This window comes from Falco peregrinus, chromosome 1 (assembly GCF_023634155.1).
Source record: "Falco peregrinus isolate bFalPer1 chromosome 1, bFalPer1.pri, whole genome shotgun sequence".
NCBI classification, from domain to species: domain Eukaryota; kingdom Metazoa; phylum Chordata; class Aves; order Falconiformes; family Falconidae; genus Falco; species Falco peregrinus.
The window spans coordinates 43,593,845-43,615,954 of NC_073721.1; the positions used below are offsets into that span (position 1 = coordinate 43,593,845).

The 22,110-nt window shown below is 51.4% G+C and overlaps 1 protein-coding gene across 1 annotated transcript in view; it reads left to right on the forward strand.

The window, feature by feature from the left end:
* The window catches only part of ASTN2 (astrotactin 2), a 354,170-nt gene extending 335,617 nt beyond the window's left edge, over window positions 1-18,553 (forward strand). The window contains exons 21-23 of the mRNA XM_055802618.1: window positions 8,798-8,898; window positions 10,088-10,271; window positions 17,652-18,553. Coding sequence (XP_055658593.1) covers window positions 8,798-8,898; window positions 10,088-10,271; window positions 17,652-17,889 — 523 coding nt within the window. The 3' untranslated portion in view covers window positions 17,890-18,553. The remainder of the gene's footprint in view (window positions 1-8,797; window positions 8,899-10,087; window positions 10,272-17,651) is intronic.
* The last annotated feature ends 3,557 nt before the right edge of the window (window positions 18,554-22,110 follow it).

Genomic DNA, 22,110 nt, shown 5'->3' on the forward strand with positions numbered 1-22,110 from the left:
CTCTCATCCACGTCTTGTCTCCAGCTGAAGCTTTGTGCAGTGCAGCGGCCCCTCTCTACAGAGAAGCTTGCTCTGCTAATCAGTGGCGTAAAGCTGCTCCTGAAAGGATGTATTCTGAGTGTGAGCCATGCACGGGGGAAATAGAAACCTTATTGAGGGTGAGGCAGTAATTATCTGCTCCTTGCCAGTGGTTGCAAGGGGCAGGGGTGACAAAGGAGGAAGTCTGTAAGACAGAGAAAATGGCGGGGGGGTGGCAGGGGGCACTGCTGGTGCTCCAGCCCTGGGACAGTGAAGGATGCAGCAGCCAGGAGGGCTACAGTGACCGTGCTGCACCTTCTGGGTGAAACCATGGCCCTGCTGAAACCGGCTGGCATTTTTCCCTCATTTCCAGTGAAACACTTTTTCACCTGAGGCAATCTTGGCACTGCCGCTTGCAAGGTGTCCGTCTGGCAAAGGGGTTCCTTGTGGGATCTTGGCCCTCCAACACAGGTATCATTCAGGAGCAGGGCTCTAGGGAACAGATGGTGGCCTGTGTATCAAGGCCCTCTTTCACATCCATGGTGGTACTGGGAATCGCTGCTCCGGTGGGGTTTATTGACAGGGTTTCGAGGGAAATCTTGGGAAATTGAGACGCTGCAGCTGAAGCTGGGAAGGTGAGCATCCTGCCGGGGATATCTCTAGTGGGAAGGCAATGGATCCAGGCAGTAGCAAGAAATGATCTTTATTTAAAAAAAGGTTTAAAATTAATTTTATTTCTTTCCCCTTCATCCTTTTTTTTTTTTTTTTTTTTTTTTGGATCTTGTTTGACAGGGATCTGAAACACAAAGAGATTGATGAAGTGCTGTAAGGAGCGAGAGCTGAGCGAATTTGCGTTGTAGCTTGGCTCAGGCATGCAGTGTCTGCCGTGGGAGCGGGGGGATCGGTGCTCGCACCTTCCCCGCTGCAGGTTTTGAATCTCCGTGGCTTTGTAGCTGAGAGACAGAGGACAAACCTAGGAAACCTGGAGCAGCATAGTATGCTGACCCAGTGCCGAGGGAAGACAGCGTTTCAGTGCCCAAAGTCACGGAGCGGTATTTTCCTGTTGTCAGCTCTTGAACTGATAGACTGTCACCAAGGTACCTTGTTTGTGCTACCTGGGGGTCGACCTTGCATGTAGACATGCTCGGCAGTCTCCTGTGAGCCTCTACTCCCTCTTGTCACCTCCTCAGTGCCACTCAGCTGCTGCCTCAGATAAATCCAGGTGCCAGATAAGAAGGCATCTGATACTGCTTTAGTTTCTGCGTCTCTCATCAAGCAGCAGTGCGTGGCAGCTCTGCGGTTTGTGGTACGTGCAGTGGGTGCCGCAGAACACTTCTGTGAGTGCGGTGGGGGGATGCCGTGACACCAAAGTGGCACTGTCCTGTGCTGCACTCCTGTAATGCATTAAGTAGACCTGCTCTCCTCCCTGGTAGCTCCCCTAAGTACCACAGTCTCAAGTCAGTGGTTTTGAGTATGGACATGGCATCAGCTGCAACTCAAAGTAAACTTGCAGTGCAGATAACCCTGGGTGACATTTCCAGGGTTGCCACAGAGCAGAGATGGACCCACGGCTGTGCAACCCTGTTCCCAGCCCCACAGCTGCTCCACCTGTCCTCACCATCTCAGAGATCAGGTCTCCTCTGCCCTTTTCCAGAGGTCTTCTTGAACAAGCAGCCTCTTACTGTGCAGAGCAGCCTGTGTTCTTCCTCCTGCCAGGAGTATTTGATGGGCACTGCTTTATATGCTTCCAAAAGGCATCAGACACCTGAGGCATGTTGTGGCAGGTACATTTATTTCCCTCCATCTGACAACTGTGGTCTGGTATTGTTGAGAGGCATCTGTTGAAGGATAACGATTAGTCTCGCAGCACTTGCTGTCCTGGAAAAAAAGGTGTGAATTGTGAGAACAGTTTACTGACAGCCTCATGTATTCGTGTAACAGCAAAGCTTCAATGCTCTGGTGTGGTACCAGCGTTGCTGCTAACCTGTTCCTCCATCATGCTGATGGGAGCAAGGTCTGTTGTCACAGATGGTTAAAAGAAGCCCAGTTATAAAAGGTACTTTTCTTGGGTGGTAGAGCTGTGAGGAGAGCTTTCTAAAAGATGGGGTTTTTTCAAGATGGCACTATCCACTGCTTCCTTATTGCAGTATAGTTTCTGCAGGAAGGCAGAGCCAGCAATAATGGCAATGCAGAAAAGGAGATGGTCCTTTTGCAGAAGAGGTATGATAGATAAGCAGCAATTTGTGGGTGGTGGTAGCAGGTTGGTGGTGGCTCCCTCGGTGCCTCTCCCCAGCGTGCAGCTGGCACCGAGCTGCTCAGAAACTCCTTTTCCAGGGTGAGCTGCCCCCTCTGTGATGGCACAGCCTGAGGTCACAGCAAGCCCCTTCCCCCCAGCCCTGCTCCACATTCCCGCCAGGATTCAAATGCCCTAACAGGAGCATCTGATTGCTGTAATGCTTGTGACAGTTCCAGCCCTGGAGAGGCAGCAGAAGGACATCCACTGCCCTGTAAAGCTCAGCCCACATCCCAGGCCTCCAGCAGAGCCTCTGGTAGGGATGCAGCATGGTCAGTCCCATCCATGCAGTGTGCCCAGTCCTGTCCCAGGGTACCAGCCCAGCTTGCTATCTGGCACCATGGGCACAGGCATGACTTTAGTGATCAGCCCAAAGTCAGGGCCCAACAAATAGACCAAGAAGTCCTCTCCTTTCAAAAACCACTCCCTGCTTATTGTCTGCTTGGCATTTGCTGCAGAGACTGGGGGGGGTTGTTTTCATTTACCTTTCTTAATTATGCCAAATCACAGAGTCGCCAGTAAGCTAAGCTGCATTCCTGTGGCTTGTGTGGACAGGCTGCTTTTTATTTGATTTTATTTCTTTTTAAATTGTAATGGTTTCTGAATTGGGAATGCTTGCACTAAACACCCCCACCCCCTTTCTGTGCTTGCCCAGACTGCTGCTGGCAGGCGAGCCCCGCTTCTGCTCCATAGCCTTCAATGAAAATGGCTGGGAGGCTCAGCAGGAGATGTATGAGCCCATGGAGGGGGGACAGGGGTATGTGGGTGCCCAGTGGCCCCATGGATCATGCACACCTTGTGGCATGCAGCTGGGGGTAGAACACCCACAGCACCCCATGGCTCTCCCAACTTGCAAAATAGTCTTTCAGGGAAACTCTTTGTGTAAATTTATTGATGGTTTTAGTAGCCAGTAGATGCTGAGATGAAGGTTTGTTGCTGCTCACCACACTGATGCTCTGCTGTATCGGCACAAAGAAACACTCACATGCTCTCAGCGAGCCCCTCACCTTGGTGTCTGGGAGCTGAAGGCCCTGGAGGACTGGGAGAGGACACTGTGGGTCTCCTGAGCATGAGGGTGTGCAGTGCTGGGTGTGAGGAGTGTGTTTACACCCATGTGTGTTTGTTGCAGCATTCCTGGCAGCTCCGCTCTGCCCGTGCCTGAGTCCGGGCACAGCCCAAGCCTTGCGGGCCCGGGTTCCTCGTGCCCAGTCCCCGTGTTGAAATCACCGGGGAGTGGGGAGGCAGGGATTGCCAAGAGCTGGTCCATTGAGAGCTTTTAAACAGAGGCCTCCAAATTGTTTTTCAGCTGGAACAGGAGGTGAGAAGGGCTGGCAAAGCAGGGGTGTGATGTTTGTGTGTCAGCATGCTGGACCAGCCTCAGCAGCGTGGCGCTGGTTGCGTGCGAGCCCACAGACCCTGGGCTGTGCAGAAGGCACGGACAAGCTGTGACCAACCAGAGGGTGATGCCAGGGCTTGCACATAACACCAAGGTGATGCAACCTCAGACAGGTCAGGATTTGTGGTTTTGTGCTCAGCATCATGGTGGTGGCACCACGCTGCCAGGGGCGAGAGCATCCGTTGTGCCACATGTGTGACCCCGGACAGCTCGGCCCTGCACCAAGCTCCAGGAGCTAGCAGCAGGACAGTCTCGTGGCCACAGGAGCAGAGTGCCCAGCCCAGGCCTATCAGCCAAGCTCTCAAGCCCTACTGACGAGAGCAGCTTGCACCACTTTGGAAATCGTGAGACCGCATTTCTGCAAGACGCTGCACTCTGGAGCAGCGTCTCTGCCCTGTCCCCCATTTACACGGTGCAGGGGTCTCCTCAGCACAGCCCGGGTTTGCCACAACAGCCACTGCTGTTGGGTGCAGCCAGCTACTCATAGGCACACGGTCACTTAGCGGGGTGTTTGGCAGCTGCAGGAGTGCTTGTTGGACTCCTTCTTGGAGCCTTTTCTCTACAGCCCATTTGTGGTACAGCACGTCATTCAGCAGCTGCATGAGCCCAGAGGCTTCTGGAAGAGCAGTGCACAAGGCAGAACAGAAATGCCTGTGGTATCTCTGTAGGATATAGAGAAATCAGCTGCTGAGCTGAGGAAGGTCAGATGCAGAAGTCCTTATCTCCCTTCCCACAAATAAGGATCATGAGTAAAGCACTCAAACATCATGAGCATCATGAGAGGAAGTTAAAAAAAACATGAGCTGACATTGTTGTCTATAAATAAATAACATGTTCTGGGGGTTCATCGTCAGCCTTACAATTTCATGCCTTTAGAATTTTGTGTTTGGGGTTCTTTTTCTTTCAATTGAGAAGGGATAGATATTTTTTTTCCTTTTTTTTTTTTTTTCTTTTTTTTTTTTTTAACACAATTGACTATCTTCCACAGTCGTTAGATTCCAGGAACCGAAGCTTTAACACGCCCCTCCACTTTCTCTTCCTTCTTCAAGAAGCATCTTGAGCCTAGTGATAAAATCCAGGCTCCAGCCAACGTTGGGTGGGGTATCTATGAGGAAGGTGTTGACATTTCATGAGGCCACATGTTAATTGCTTTCTATCTCTCTCTAAAAGTTCCTTTGGGTCCCAATAGGTTTGGATTTTGTAGTAAACATTGAAGCGGCATTACTTTATAGGACCCTATATGCTGGGTTTTGCGGCAGAGGTGGTGGCGTTTCCAGGCATGGAGGAGCTGATCTCTGCGAAGAGCATATGTGCTTTGAGTGGTGAAATGCTCTTTGGAAGCTCTTTGGGCAAATATATATATTAGTATTTCTAGAATATCAAATGTTGTATATAATCTTACTGAAGGCACGGGTGAAAAAGAGGATCAGCTGTGAGACGGTAGCAGGTAGCCCCAAGCTCCTTTGGAAAGCACAGGGAGAACATGAGAAAACATTGTGAGGAAAGTTTATTGCTAAACAAAACACCTCCAGGTTATGAAGGAGGCTTTGCCAGATCACAGCTACCATATGGCATTCCAGGTTTTCTGATATGGTTTCATGCACCGAGTGTGGGTCTGGGACCTTTTTGTTTCTGGCTTTGACTTTACCCCAGAGATCCTCTGCCTCGGGCAAAGCAGTCAGAACCACTCTTTGGCCTCCTTTTTTTTTTTTTTATTTCATTTTTTTTTTTTTTTAACAAATTACCAGGGTTGGCATAATTAGGTGCAGCTCCTCATCATCCATGAGGATGCTGCCTGTTTTCATCCTTGGCCCAAAGCACTGTACGTAGATGTAAGTATGGCAGGACAATCTCCACGTAGCATTGCAGAGCTGGACTCCAGCCCACCACATGCCCTGCAGAGCTCCCTCCCTCAGTCGTGCTCACTTTGGTTTTCCCCTTATTTGCTGTGCAGACATCCCCATCCCTCCTGTGTAGCGGTGGTCCCTCTCCTCCTGCCAGCCACCCTCTTGGTGCCCTGTTGGGTCCCAGGCTGGTCTTGTCCCTGCCAGCAGCTCCTTGCTTGCATCTGCCGGATGCTCAGATGCTCAGAGATGTTTCGCTCAGGTGTAGCAAGCAAGATCTGACCATTAATGCCGGGTTTACACTAGCCACACATCTTTGCACTCTCTCCTCTTAATTGTCTGTTTCCGGGAATAAAAGAAAAAAATAAACCCCAGCACTCTGCGCAGTGCCATTAACTGGCTGTAAAAGTGTTTTGCCGCAGAGAGGCTGTGTGGTCAAGTGGTTTGAGAAGAAGATTGGAAGCCACCATCTCCCGAGTTTCCAAATCATTCATGTCACTGAGCCTCTCCAGGGCACGATGCTTCACCCCGTATGTCTCTGTTTACCATTGATAAAACAGAGCTATTAGCACTGCTGTGCTTCAGGGTGATTTTTGGACCGTAATTGATGTTCAGACCTTCTGAGATGACTTGCTGGAAGGAGTTAGAGCGGTGCAGAGGGCTGCGTGTGGCCGGGGCTGCCAGCCTCCACCAGAGCTGGATTTACTGGTGCTGATTCCAAAATGTCTCATTCAGGATGAATGGAAATTCAATCCTTTCCTCTACGGTTCTTGAAAGGGGACGGGTTTCAGGTGAAGTAAAGCAATTACTTTTCTTCTCAGAAAATAACTTTTGACTACATCAAAATCACTTTGATTCTGATGTTTTGTCATTTACATTTTGGGTTTTTTTATCCTTATATCATCTGAAAAAATGGTGAAATGAAGGGCTTGTTTGTTGATATGTGTTTTTTAACCCAGGCCTGCCCGGTACAGATGCTCTTGCTCTTGGCAGCCGAGTGACTTTGTTTCTGTGTGTTCTGGGCAGAGGGGAAAAGTGCAGCCAGAGGGCTAACGCAGGTCTTGAACATCACCCAAAGGGGTGGGTGCATGTGCTTTAACACCCAGCCAGTCCTCTTGACCCGGCTGGTGATGGAATATGTGATGTGGGCACTAATTGCTGAACGAACATTACAATAGCAATGTGATAAAAGTCTTCTGTTTTTCTAGGAAAGTGCTCTGGCACTGATTGCCTCAGAGCTAATGGAGCCTTACTGACTGAGCTGCTATGGGCAGAGCAGAGGTTACACATTAGCTGTGCTCACCCATTTAAAAAAGAAAAGCATGGCCACTGTAGCTAAGCCAGTGACCCCAGAATGGGGATGGAGATCAGCTCATGGCAGTAGCCTGTACTTCCAGCTCTCTTACTGCTTGTTGTGCTTGTGCTGATGAGTGAGAAGACCATTGCCCACTGCTGAGCACCTGGACGGGCGGCAGGACTCCTGGGGTCTGCCCAGCTCTCCCACTGCAGCTTTCCTTGTCTTGCTGGGGCTGAGGTCCCCCCACCCAACAGTGGGTGCCCCTGTTGCTGTTGCTTTCTGGACCTGGAAAGAGGGTTTCATGCTGCCAAGCTGCAGAGACACATAGCTTACCTGCTCGCAGCAAGAGACTCCTTAGTCACCTTGAACCCCTCGTCTGTTGAAGGGAGGAGCAGGGACGGTGTCACCTCTGGGATGGGATGCAAAGCCCTGAAGTTAGACTCCTGCCCTGAATTCAATATTACCCTGTTGCTCTGTTGCTGTCCCTTAATTATAGCGGAAGAACAGCCTGTGTGTGGTACTTGTGAAGTTGCACGGTGTGGATGTCCTTCCTGAGATGCTCCCACTCTGAGCAACGTTCCTTGCAAATTAAGGAAAATGATGTCATGCCAAAGAATTAAATAACGGCTCCGTGAGTGAGCTCAGCATGCGTGTCCCCTGCATGCCCCAGCTTTGTGACAATGGGAGTTGTCCCTACGCAGAAGCGGGTTCCTTGGCAGTCTGCTGGCATCCTGTCAGACTGCAAGTATTGTTAATGCTAATTGCTCAGAGAGAGTATGTCCTGTGCTGGGAATTGCTACCGTGCAAATGTCAGCTCTTATCGGCTGCATCTGGGGTGCTCAGGGCCAGTGGGGAGGAGGGGGGAGCTGGCGGTGCTCGTGTGTGGGGTGAGGAAAAGGGAGGCATTGCTTCTGTTCCCATTAAGGATGCTAAGGAGTTAGGACCATTCCTTAAGTAAACATACCTCAGGGTCTCAATCCCATTTAAGCTTCAGCTGCTTTTATGGTACTCCTTGCACTCACTCGCAAGAGCTGCTTGCTTTTACCTCAGGATAAGGAGCGGGGCTGTGTTATTTCTTGGGATCTGGGTACCCCACCACCAGGCATCTCAGACCTCCAAGGGGTTCAAGGCAGCTCCTGCACTTTGTCAAAGCCAGCTTGAGTTTCCGTGCCTGGCTCAGAGCGAATAAATATGAACTGATGCCTTTTGGGAGAGTGGACGGAAGATTGTAGCCCCTGCTGCGAAGAAGCATTCTCAGTTTGGAGCTTTGATACTCTGACCAGGACTCTGAGCTCAGCATCCCAGGACATCCCATGCAGCCACAGCCTGTTTATTCAATGCTTCATTCAGCACAAAAGCCATATTTTACTGTCAGATGCTCTCCATTAGCTTCAAGTGTGAAATTATCATTCCCACCCTTTTACCAACCCCACCCTGGTGAGGAAATGAAGGAGAAAACAACCTCAAGGGCCGTTCACAGGATGTGTACGAGCTGTCACTTGTCAGCACAGAGCCCACTTATGGCAGGAATTACTGCTTGGCTCTCAGGAGGGCGGGAGAGGAGCCCAGCTTGCAAATGCCACAGTGTTCTGATGTTTGCATCAGCGCATGGCAAAGCAACCCCAGAGATGTTTCCAAGTCTTTGCAGTCAGGCAGCTACAGGGTGCAGCCCTGCAGGGCTCCCAGGGATGGCAGGGGGAGAGGGGATGCAGGTCCACAGATGCTGCATGGGGATGCTGTGCCTGTCGCCCAGCCCTGGCTCCTTTCCCCGGGTCATCTCCTCTTCTAAGGCCAAGTTCATCTCATGTCTTCTGGAGATGCCAAAACCGACTGATAGGAGCCTGGACCACATTTTTGCTTGCTCTTGTGAAGGCCAGTTCCCATAACAACCTGGCAGTGTGGGACTGAGGGATAAAGGCATTATTTTCCTTTTCCTTCCTGCCTTCCAGATTTACCCTCTATGCGGTGGATACACGAGGGAGACACTCGGAGCTGAGCACGGTCACCCTGAGGACAGCCTGCCCACTGGTAGACGACAGCAAGGCAGAAGGTCAGTGTTCAGGCACCTCATCTTCCACAACAGAAGACATTTCCTGCTGATTTTGCTTTTCCTCTATTCATTGTACTCCTGCAAGCCCCTCAAGTCCCTCCTCTCCCAGTGTGAAGGGCTCCCGTAAGTTCACCCAAGGGCACAGGGACATTCCTCTGGGAAGGGGTGACAAACAAGAGTGTCCAGTAGCAAAGTCCCCTCGGCTGGGCAGCTCCTGTGGTCCTGTGCCACGCAGTGCCATGGCATCCTTCCCTGCACACGGCCATGGGGGCCAGTAACATGTGTTTGGCATGTCCCCTGGAGAAGCAGCGATCTCTTCCTGCAAAAGCGAGCGGTGCTAGATGCTGTCAGCTCTGGGTGTTTAAAAGGGTGCTGGTGGCAGCTGGTTCCATTCTGAAACAGAAATACCATAAAGCTTAGCCACTTCTGCACGTTTGCATTTTCCAGTTTTGAAACCAATCCGATTTGTTTCTATGCCCTGAGTGCTTGGCTGCTTTCAAATTTCAAAAGATTCTTCTAAGTGCAAGGCAGGTTACCTGTTTTCTTTCTTGCTTTCTTTCTGTTTTGAAAAGCACACAAAGGAAAGTTTTTATTAATGTTTTGCTCCATGTTACTGATAAGCATTTCCAGGAAAAATGAGCTAAGGAGAGACTAAAGAAAGGGAAGGAAATGGAGTTTTGTGCATTCTTCATCTCCAAAAAGATCTTTTTTCTGCATCAGTGCACCCTCTTGTTTAATACATCTGAGCTGCCCAGTAGATACATGCAGTGATGATGTGCTGTATTTCTGGCTGAAGTACCATCTTATTATCAATATTTTTGTATTCTTCCTACCCTTCAGCATCTTAGCTGTGCAATGGCTTTTTGTTTGGTGAGTGTGGGCAAAGCTTGCCTGCCCTACCTGGGAGGACAAGGCTGTGTCTGCCTGTGCTGGCAGCCCTTCTCTCCTTCTCCCGTTCCTTCATGGAGTACTGCTGGAGTCTTTGGGCCCGCTCTGCTCATGCAGGGCATTCACTGTTGGTTTAGCCAGAGGGAATGCAAAATGCTCCCCAGGTCACCAAACCCTGCTGCAGTCCCAGGGGACTGGCAGTCATCAGATGCCCACCCCTCCTGCCAGGGGCTTCACTCCTCCTCCTCCTCCGTAGTACTGTCTGTCTGTTCATTAATCCCTCCCTCCTGATCCTTTCCAGAGATAGCTGACAAAATCTACAACCTCTACAATGGCTACACCAGTGGGAAAGAGCAGCAGACAGCCTATAACACGCTGATGGAGGTCTCCGCTTCCATGCTCTTCCGAGTCCAGCACCACTACAACTCCCACTATGAGAAGTTTGGAGACTTCGTGTGGCGCAGTGAGGATGAGCTGGGGCCCAGGTACCTGTCCCTTCCCGGCGTTCTCCCCTGCCCCACTGCCGGGAGCACCCCTCTGCTTGGCCACTGTTGATGTGACCCTCATTTCCTTCTCCTCATAGTTGAGAGAAGTCCCCTTGTGGTGTTCACCAAAATGTCCTCCCACCCAATAGGACCACCAGGTCCTGCGTGGTCTGTGGATGAATGCTTATGGGCCACTTGGCAGCTTGGTGGCCCTTGGATGAATGTTCGTGGGACCATTAGCAACCAGCCTGAACCGGGCGGGTGATACTGCAGATGAGCTGGCTCTTTTGGAAAAGTTGGTGGGGTGGGGGGAAAGGGTGTAAATTAGGCCTGGGATGGAGTGTAAACCGGGACCAGCACTCATCCTCTTCAGCTGTAGAGCCCATGGTAGGTGAGACCATGGCTGCCCTAGGGTTCAGAGATGCCCTGAGTCATTGCAGGGTGGATGGCTGGAAACGGTGATGATGAAGCGCAAATGCAGCAGGTGTGTGTTGAGTGGTGTGCAGAGTGACAAGCATTAGGTATCAAGAGCTGCAGTACAGAGGCAGCTGTATACCTTGGAGGTGTCTGAGGAATGCAGAGCAAATCCATCCCTCTAGGGTAGTATTGGTGCGTGACAAATACCTGGGTAATGGGGAGCAGAATCCCTCTTGGGCAGTTTTTGGTGGAGCCCACTGGTATCAAGGAACATGGTGTGACCTCCAGGACCAGCCTCCCCCATAGTAGGGTGGATTCTACACCCAGGAGAGATCCGTTCTGCCATCCTGCATTTGGACTAGCTTCCTCCACACCTAGACAATATTCCCTGTGGACAGTTGAGGAGAGGACTACTCGCCCCAGGCTTGGCTTTGGGCACCTGCTAGGTCCTTGTGTGGCTGGGGACATGTGTGGCCATGCAAACACCCTGCTGCAGCGGGATTATTTGTATGAGAAAACAGTTCTGAGCCCATGGAAGGACAGAGCTGAGGTGGTGGTGAACAGATTATTACTTTTTCTGTAGATTGACTAGTTGATACCATCAGAGGGGTCAGTGATTGAGCAATCTATATGCAGTAAACTTGGGTCTTCTAAATAGTATGTTTCATGGACACTTCCTTCTATTTATTTCTCTATCTACCTGACTTGACATGTATTTATTCTAACAGTGGTATATGGTTGCTGTACAAACCGTAAATATTTCCAAAATTCCTTTTTCCACCTTCCTTCTCTCCCAGAAGAATAATTCAGCTTGCTGATGTAGGCAATGGAAAGGTCCTCCTAAATTTCAGTTCTGTGGTGCCCCTGACACCATGTGAGGATGCCAGCAAGCACACAGCACCTCATCTGTTACCTATATATAGCTTTATGCTGAAAGTATTTTCTCCTTACTTTACATTTCATCCTCTGAGAAGGGCTGGGAGGGGATTGTTTCTGGGACTGTAAAGGGCAACGTTTCCAGAGGGACTGCATCTGCAGGCCCCTGGTGCACAGTGAGAGGGGTGGTAAGGCACTAAGAGATCGCAGATACATGAACTACGTTCATCCAGGGAGCTGGCGGCGTCCTGGCAGTGTCCCAGCATAGGCCAGACTGCCACCCAGCCCCTTGGGAAACACTCCTCGAGAAGTGCTCACAAGTAGCCATATCTCTCTGGACATCTTGAGATCTCTTACAGGATTCGAATAGCCTTGACCTGCTCTGAAGCTTTCAGAGACACGGTTCATCCAGCGTCCTCCTCTAACATGTTGATCTCTGAGAAGCTGGAGCAGAGGAAGGTGAAGGAATGGCATCCTGCAGTACATGAATAACTGGAAAAGGTTTTCCTTCTCTCCCCACTGTTCCCATCTGCTTGTTGGATGCAGCTGAGGATCTGTCCATAATACCAGCAAGACAGTTCCTCACAATGGTTTACACCCCTCCTGGACATGAATCCAGCTAGCCTGCGGCTTGCCTTCCTCCAGAGATGACCTTGGTCATAGTTTCTTTGGTAGTTCATTAGCCATGCTCATCCTTCCCACTGCTGTCCTCCTCCTTTGATGAAACTGCAGACTTGTTTGTCCTTTTCAATTGTTCCTTTCTCTCTAAATCCCTGGGAACCATCAATCTCTTCTAACACATCCTCATTTCTTCTGTTACTTGAGATCCAACACACTTCCTGAAGGATGCTATCTAACCTGATACCTGCATCAAGCCCACAGTTTGCAAGGTGACATTTAAATTGCCTGTGTTGCCCGACTGTACCAAGCTACATCTGGAGCCAGTGGTCGATTTAGCTGCTGTCTGTCTTGCTCACCGAGCCAGATGAGCTCCTAGCAGTGCTCCTGTGCCCCTGTTCTGTGCTTGAGAAATATGTGATTTGAAGCCAAGGGGAAGCATCTATGGACGCTGCAGCAGCTGGTGCCAGGCTCTTGATAGGGGCAGAGCTCTGCTGTCCAGCCTTGCTTCTCAGGGAGCTTGGACAGAAACAGTGGCACTGACGTAGCAGGAGGCGAGTGAGGATTTGCCAGGGGAGACCATCTCGTAACACAATTTTACTTGATAGACTGTTCTCCTTCCCAGGGGAACATTCATTTTCGTACCTTGAAATGTTTATCAGATGAGCCTCAGCTTCACAGTAAATGTTCGCTCATAAAACTGAGCGACAAGAGGGAAGTTGATTGCCTCCGTGTAATAAATACATCACACTGGAGTCCTCGTGAGCCCAGTTTCCATGAAAGCCACAGGTTACTGCAAACAGCTGCTTGCAAGAAGACACACTGATAGCCAGATGTCCCAACCAGACCGTTTACATTAAGGAGACATTAAAAACTTAGCTCATAGGTGGCCCTAAACCAGGACTTTCTGTGGTCAGCAGCATCTTGGCACCTGGCTTGCCTCATCCTGCTGGTCTCCTTTAGCAACAACAACCCCTTTCCTGCTCCCCCCGTTCCTCTTACAGACACCAAATGAATCTCACGGAGTTAATTTGTTCCAACAAAACCGAAGAATCTGTCTAAACCAGTGAATGTTTAATGCTACTGTGCATTCAGATCTGTGCAGCCAGAGCGCTTCCTGACACAGCAACGGGAAGATTTCTCTAGTATTTGCTTTTACTGTGTTTTCAGGGCAATTCTTATGACCACTGCAAACAGGGCCTGGCTGTTTGGAGCCGGGGGGGGGGGGGACGACAAATAATTAGTTACTATCTTCCTTCCGTGCCTCTACTTGTGGCCACCAGCAACAACAGGGTCAGGATGTGGCATCAGGCCAGGACTTCCAGCCTCTCCGTTGCTCGAGCAAGTCGCTCAGGCAGGCGGCCGGGACGGCTGCAGGAGACAAAGTGCATCCCCAGAGCAGCTGCCTTCTGGTACCGAGGGGGAATGCAATGTACCGATGGGAGGCTGTGATAAGAGGCCATCAAGTCCTGGACTCGTCCTCTCACAAGAGGGTCTGACAGACCCAGGTCAGTTCTCAGTAGAGTGTAAAAATCTGAATTTATGACAAAATCACCCCATATGGGAAAACAGCAGCCAGACAGCCACCCTCTCCCTGCAGCCGTCCCAGTAAACACATCCTTCCCTCCAGCTCAGGTATCATTTCTTCTTTGCTTCTTCATGCTGGTTCATTCTCTTTTAGTACCTTCCTCCTAGGTGAGATAGGGCAGGGTTTTACTGGCTCTGGATATGTTTTCATCCCTCACCAGCCATCAAGGTGGGTGATAGCTGTCCGCTGTGCAGCTGGGGGATGAATGTCCCTGTGGGAGCACCCCTGAGGCTGGGCAGAGCAGGAGTAACACGTCTCCTGCTCTTGGGCACATCCTTGCACAGCTGGCACTGGCAACCAGCGACCTGGGCGCCCTGTCTCCTGTGCAATCACTGCGCTGCACTCCCTTGCAGTGGGACCACTGCTTCAAGCATGAGCCTTTGGAAAGTGCCCAGCAGTAGACACCCACCCCCCTCCGCTTTCCTCTCCCCCACCATGCCATGAGGCACCACAGAGGGATGCAGCCACGTAGAGTCATCACTACTTTTAAATCCCCCTCTTCATCATTTATGACTGCAGCTGTGACCTCCTAAATCCATCACATAGGGAAGACCAGAATCAGTCCTTGGCTGGCATCAGCTTAAAGCGACAGCCCCTGCAGAAGGCGTGTGGCAGGTGTGAGGGCACCACTGGCTCATACCAGCATGGGGGCACCGCCTGGCTGGGCTGTGGGATGAGGGGGAAGGGGGCTGCTTCATCCCTTTTGGGGTCTGAGAGCTTGGGGTCTGGCCACAGGCAGCCATGAGAGTGACTCCCCTCCTTGCTCACTCCCCCAATGTCCTCTCCCAATTCCTGCCCTTTAATAAGGCAATAAATCACTGTTTCTGGCAGGGATGAGGTTGGTCAGCATTTAGGAAGATTTCATTTCCATTATTTGAAAAGGTGGTCATTCTGACCTGACAGTCCTCCGCAAGGAGCACTTGGGTAATACCCAGGGCTTGATTTATGGTGTTAAATTGGCAGCCCAAGAACTGCTCCCGTAATTTATTACCCAGCCTTCACCAGAAAGCCTCTCTCTTTTTCTCACCCCTCCCCTTGCCCCGCTCTGTCTCGCTTTCTCCTTATTTTGTTTAAGAGGGAACAGCTGACAGCCGAAAGCTAAATCTAACATTTACACATGACTTCATTACCCCACTAAAATAAGTGACTCAGAGCAGTGAATCCCATCAAAATGGGGGCGTCAGCACTGGATGGAAAGCAAGGGGCCCGATTCCCTCCATCCCCATCACCCTGTCTCCTCCTTGACCACAGTGTAGTGTGTTTTCAGCATCCTCATAGGGCCAACCCATCATGTGCTGCATCCCACCCTTAAACATCTTTCCTGGGACCAATTGCGCTGAATGCAACTGCAGAGGCAGTGGACGTATGGAGACCAGCTCCACGAGGAGCCCAGCCTCCAGCACGGGACACATCAGCAGGTCTGGATGGTTTGACCTCTGGACTTCTTGCTAACATTGAGCTGCTCCTCACACATAGGAATGTTTGCCTGGTTAAGAGACCTGAGTACATGTTAGGAAGCAAGGACAACATAGTGATTTTTAGCAGAATCCGGAAGATCATGGAAGTAATGAAAATGGGAAGGTAGAGGAGGCCAAGGGAAATGAGGTAGAAAAAGACCTATGGAGGGTAGGAGAAAGGTGAATGATGAGAGGGGAGGAGAGGAGAAGAGCTTGGCCAGCAGACACAAGTAGTCGCATGCTGGGGAGTCCGCTCCTTGTGTTGTTTGGGCCAAGCTGTGGATATCCACCACTGGGGTTTCCCTCAAGGGCTGGTCATGGCCACTCATTGTCACTCCCTATGCTATGGCTGGGAAAGGCCTTGTGGTGAGCTGGAGTGGAAACCAGTCTGGGGAAAATCCATGGGTTGCTTGGTTGGCCTTTGGATGGACAACTTCTCCATGATGGCACAGCATTGAGGTCCACAGATGCTTGCACAAACACAAGGAGCTGGGCTGGGGAAGGGCCAATACCCCCTTTTGGCAGTAGAGATGATTTACCATAAATAAGGTGACCATGGATTTATGGCCTTAGAGAGGTGATAGTCATCTTTTTAGAGGCAAAGGGTATTCTGGCTTAAATACTCTCCTCCTGAGCACTGTCAGCTCACATAAAAGTCCATCTTATGAGCTGAGTGTGGGCCCTGTGCTTGCTCAGCCTTCCCTGGGAAAAAAAAAAACCAAAAAGGGAGAATCAGCACAGATGTTAAGAAACAATTTCTCAGCGTTAGGATGGGTGAGCACTAGAAAGATCACCAGCTCTTAGCTCTAAGAACAGGTTAGACAGATATTCATCAAGGCAGGTTGATCCCAGGAAGGAAGTGGCACAGATGATGACTTTTGGTCCCTTCCAGCACCACAGACTGTGATTTGCTGACGTTTGTTAACCGTAGTGACAGTCACTGCAGGCTTTGGTTTGCTGCTGTGCTGAGCTTTAATCAATCAGCTGTTACTGAAAGCATCTAATGCCATCGTAGAATTTCATAACTTCTTGGAGGCAGATTTCCAGTTGTGAAGGACCTGTTCTTGGCAGTGTGTCAGGTCTTGACGCTCAGTGGGAGCACCAGATGCTGTAGAAGGTCAGGTGGCTGCTGTGGAGAGTAGCCTGAGTAGAGGTACTGTCAGAGCTGGGCACAGCTCAGCCCATGATATCATTATTATATATGTGAGTGTGTGTAGTTAACGAGGCTCAAATTGCCTAGTCAGGCTCATCTTTATAGATTAAATCAATATATGGCTACTATGTAGTGTTGTCCAGGAAAGGCCTTTGCTCGTCCCTTCCCCTGGAAAGCTGAACCTGAGCCCATTGCCCCTGGGGACCTGAGCCCATCACCCCTGGCGGGGAGCAGCAAAGTTTTCCAAGCGCAGCTCTGGGGGACCAGTGGTGTGGTTTCCCACAGCCTTTCATCCCAGCTTCCTGCCCCAGAAGGAGAGATCCATAGCTGGCTGGGGATGCTGGGGTGCCCTCTTGCCTCCTGCCCCTGTCTCTGCCCTGGCGCTGGGGTGACTCTGGCCAGCCCTTCCCTGCATCCCGTCCCCGGGTGCCTGTGGTGTGCGGCTGCATCGGGCTCCTGGCGCTCCCCCCGGCTGGCAGCTCACAGCCCGAGCTGCAGCACCGCACAGCTCTCATAATCAACTAATCCCCATGTTTATGTCTCACTGACTGACAGTGCTGCCCCTGACATATCATTATCGGGAATTTACATTCCTGCAGAGGAACTGCGAAATCCCCTAGCCCCAAATCCAGAGCTTTCCTGTGGCACCAGAGAGAGAGGAAATAATCTGTGATCTTGAGACTTTCAGACCACTGATGTAAACCCTCTTCCCCTCCCTTTGTTTGATTTAGCACTTTGCAGACTCCCACAAGGGGATTCTTGGTTTCTTATGGGTTTATTTTGTTTTGTCTTAAATATGTTGTGCTTTTTATCCTCGCTAGTCTAGTGTCAGTCCTTTTGGGCCATTTGCCTCCTAGAGACTTGGGAAAACAGGAAAGGGAGGGCTGGGCTCATCAGTTGGGAGCAGTAAGGTGCTGGGGGTCTCACCAAGGTGCATGGGGGCCAGCACATTGGGGGGGGGGTGGTGGTGGTGACCAGCCAGCCAGGGGCAGACAGTGTCCCCAGGGCACTCAAGCTGATTTAGTGGGTTAGACCTGAGGTCCCTTCAGCCCTGTTGACTTGGTGCTGTGAAACAGTAGATATACCCAGAACTTTTGGGTAAAACAGAGCTTCTCTCTGCTTGAAACAGGAAAGGCAATGTCTTAGACAATGGGTCTTGTCTGTTCTTGCCACAAGACAGAGTTGGTGGTGAAAGCCAGAAGTCCTGGCTCCTGGTCTCCTCTGTGCATTGCCTGCACTGCTCTGTCTCTGTCTCTGTTTGTCCCCTCCAGGAAGGCACACCTGATCCTGAGGAGGCTGGAGAAGGTCAGCAGCCACTGCTCGACCTTGCTACGCAGTGCCTACATCCAGAGCCGCACCGAGACCATGCCCTACTTGTTCTGCCGCAGCGAAGAAGTCCGGCCACCTGGCATGGTCTGGTACAGCATCCTAAAGGACACCAAAGTAACGTGCGAGGAGAAGATGGTCTCCATGCTGCGCAACACGTACGGGGAGTCCAAGGGGCGGTGAGGGAAGGTGCGGGCCTGGAGCTGTGGGAGGCAAAGGGACTCCGAGGAGTCGAGGACTTGTGATGTGCTGAGTGGCTGGTGGGGTTAGGGGTCGGGTGGTGTTCAGAGGGGGTGGAAGGGGACAAGCAAGACCAAACAGGACTTTCTCACGCAGATGGCAGAGAAACAAGCAATCAGCGAGTTGGACTTTAATTTGTTTTCCTTTTTTTTTAATTTTTCAAGAGGAAAAAAAAAAAAAGAAATTACCTAAATTGACTCAGCATAAAAGCCTCTCCTTTTTAATCTTTTCTTACTGAATTTCCTGGACTACATGCTCCAAAATCCTGGGAGCAGGTGATACCTGCTTGAGGCCAGGGCCAGGCAGAGGGGAGCTGCTGGGCACAGGGTGACCCCCGCCCTGCCTGTCCTGCCGTGGGGCAGGAGCTGTGGGGCAAGGGGCCCCGGTGCCATGGTGGCCCAGGACAGCAGAAGAAGGTGGCGCAGGTGGCCGGTGACACCGCGCCGCCAGCGAAGGTCCCATCCCGGAGGGGGATGCCAGGCAGGTGCCGGGATGCTGCAGGCAAGCTGGGCTTTTGTACCACTCCGAGTCGACGGACCGGCTCCGTGCGCAGCCTTTGTTTGCAAGGCTCCCGGCAGCTTGTTCTGCGCATTAAAGATTCATATTAAGTCCACTTTGCTGTCTCTTTGGTGTTTCTTCCTGACACCGTCTCACAGCTGCTTGGGTATTTGTAGGGTTTCAGGACCAGAGATGGCATCACCGATGCTGTCCCCATGCCGGGGTTTGGCTGAGCTGAGGGGCTGTGTCTCAAAAACAGTGCTGACCTCAAGAGCTGGACTCGTGGAGAGGAGGGGAAAGTGCAGCCTCTCTGCGTAGGGTCCTCTCCCTCCCCAACACCCAGCTTGCCCACCAGCCCTGGTGGGAGCTGAAGGCGTGTGGGAAAGCCCCAAGAAGCAAGCCAGGAGCTAAAAAGACATGGAGAATCTGGTTTCTTTTACTGTCAGATGTGGCTTAGGCTGGCCTGGGATCCCTGTGGGTAATGGATTTCTCAGTCTGGTAGCCAAACCAGAAAGTGCGGGAGGGTGAGAAGGGGAAAAAAAATCCCAAATCAGCTCAGCTCAGAGCTATTGCTTTTTCTTTTTACAGCAAAAGAACAAACGTTGAATGAATCAGTTCAGTCAGCTTAAAGCAAATAGTTTTGTTTAGTTTTTTAGGTTAATTAACCCTTTAACATGAAAGCAAACAAGCAGGAGGTGAGTTTCAAAATGGAAGTGTTTTGAAACCAAACAAACGTGCAGGATTTGATGTGGAGGAGGTTCAGCCACAGACCTTTTTCTTCTTGAGCCGGACCTGTTTGCCTGATTTGCACCCATGCAAATAATTCTGATCATTTCTCCTAAACTGCTTTTCCCTCCGTCTCCTTGGTTACATCTCTCCATTTGTCTTGAGCCAACTGACGTTGCACTTCGGGAGGGGTCAAAGTCCTGCTGGAGTTCACAGAAGACTTTGCCTTTATGGAGCAGCCTGTGGATCAAGTGCCAGGGCATTGCAGGTTGCCTGAGGTCATAATGTTTCAGGTAAATCCCTTTTTCTGATGGAGAGGAGGAGGACAGTGATGGAGCTGGGCTGTGGCCACTGTGTCAGTGAGGCTTGTAGAGCACTGAGCACAAGAGCCGTGGAGGGACCATGATGCCACGTGTGTTAAAGCCTCTCAGCCTCCACCCTGCTGCTGCCTGTTACCTGTCCTTTTGCCCTCCGGAGGTGGCTGGTGGCCATCGACTTTGCTTGTGGAGATGACTGTGACTTGCTGCAGAAGAACGTAGACTTCCTATTTGCTTGGCTGGAGGTGTCAAGCCCTGGTGTGGCTCTCAGCACCCATATCCAGCACCCTGTGCAGCAGCCAGTTCTATGAGCTGCAGAATGGCCAGAGCTCGCAGATCTTGCACCTCCCAAAACAAGAGACACTGGTGTGAGAGGAGGTGAAGTGATATTTGTTCAGCTTTGCTATTGTGCAAAACAAAACACAGCAAAACCCTTGAAGTGCAAATGTGCAGGCGTCCTGGCAGCACGGTGTTACGCCGAGCCACTCAGTCCATGATATGCCGTGACGTGGCATATGCGCTGCTGGAGGAAAAAAACCCTAAACCTCTTTTTGGAGCCGCTGATACAGATTGACCGGCACTGATCCTTCCCTCCTGGCAGCTGCGGAGCAGGCAGCAGCTCCATTGCCCCGCAGGACAGGACCCTGGATGCTCGGTGGGACACGGCACACAGCAGGGCTGCCAGGGCCAGCAGCAGCCGCACTGAGCCCAGCTGGTCCCAGCCTGCCGGCGTGTTGCTGCTAGTGCTGTGTGCACCTCCAGGTGCTCTGAAGCCATCTTGTGTTCTCAAGGCTTTGGCCTGCAGCCCTGCCTTTCCCTGCGTTTTACAAACATGGTGGTTTATTTGGGTTTTGTTTGGTTTTGCTCGGTGATGATCCGTTTCTCCTGAAAGCCCTGGGCAGTGTGTGCTGCCATGGGGAGCAGCTCTGCGGTTTCGCTGCAGGTGAGGGCTGGTGTTGACTGACCCGATGGACAAATTGCTTGTGTTTTCTGTAACACCGCTGACGGGACTGGAGGCACTCATAGGTGTGATGGGGCTAATGCTACTCGTGCGATTCCTGACCGTCATGAGTGTGGTGCTAAGCATTAGGAATAGGAGATGCCAGCCAAAATATGGGGTGGCTGGCTAGATGCCCTTCAGCGCTCTTTTTTTTCCAACCTGATACAGTGAGCTCCTCCACAGCGGTATTTTTTGCACCTGGGATTCCCACCCCAGTAGTCTCCCTTGGCAGGCCACAGGGGAAGGGGCAAAGCCCGTAGCATGGGGCTGTTCTGCTGCAGACGGTGATGGAAAGGAGAGCTCTGGTAGCCCAGACTTCTGCTGGGAACAAAACAGGGGCAGCACAAGGACAGGCTGGCTGTCCCCCTGGCTCCGCGCTGCAGCTGTGTCTGCTGCAGAGACCAGGGGCTTAATTCTTGCTGCTTACCTTGGAAGGCTGCTGAAGAGCTTCACTTCACATCCTTGGTGAGGCTGGCTGTTGCATACGGGTACGTATACAGAGGGAGTTGTGTGTAAGCCTGTGTTAATATGTACAGAGCAGGTGGAAGAGTCTAGACTCTCGGGCAGGAAGGCTGTGGAGTTTGACAACTATTAACCTGTTGAGAAGCGCACCTAGCTCTCAGATCAAAGCCAGAAGTGCCTCTGGCTGGTGATGCTACCCGGCACGGTGTACCCAAGCCAAACAAAACCGAGGAATTCGTCGAGGTTACACATCCTCCAGCACGCAGCTGAAAGGAAGGGTCTGTATGTTCTCCCTGGAAACTTTGGAGAATGTAACCCTCTGCCTTTCAAGATAAACAGTTGTAGTCACAGCCTGGCAATGCTGGCAGGTGGACCTGTGCCCCGTGTGTGTGTGCGCACACTCACACACACCCCCCCACCCCCACCCCCATTCCTCTGGGAATCCTTCGGGAAAAGGGATCCTGGCTCCAAAGCAACTTGCTGCTGTCACAGGAGCTGGTTCCTCTTGCCAGTCTGCACCCCAGCTTCGCTGTGCCATGGGCCAGGCTATGGCAGCCCAGGGGCCAATGCTGTGCTGGGTGGGGACAGCACCAAGGGGTCCATGAAACGTGAAAAGTGAGTGGGGAGAGGTGCAAAAAGGTGTCGTCCTCCAGTTTTGATAGACAAACTGCCTACATCTATTTGCAAAGCTGAAATTATTTGCATGATAGCATGAAGCAGGGAACCTGGCATCAGTGGCCCCTGGATGGAGTCACCAGCTTTAGGATGAGTTCAGGTCAAAAGGAGCAACCTCCTCTGTGTGCCTCTGCAGTGAGTGCATGTGCAGGTAACGGCTCAGTAGAGCAGTTGTGCGTGAGTGCAGGGTGGCCGCTGCTCCCTGCACAGCATAGCCCTACTCGCACCATCCATGCACTCCCCAGCACCCAATAAACTCCAGCTCAGCACCAAGAGGTGGTTCCTCTGCAGAGGCTGCTCACTCTTCTCTGTAGGTGTGTTCACACTCCTCCTTTTAACAAATACACGCTCTGCCACTTTCAGCATTCCGTGACCATCCCAGCAGACACATGCCCTTCGTAAGGACACCCTAAATCTGCTGCCTGTTTGGCAGCTCAGAGCTGGTGACAGCCCCAGGTCCCCTCCCAGGGCTTTGTGGGCTGTCCC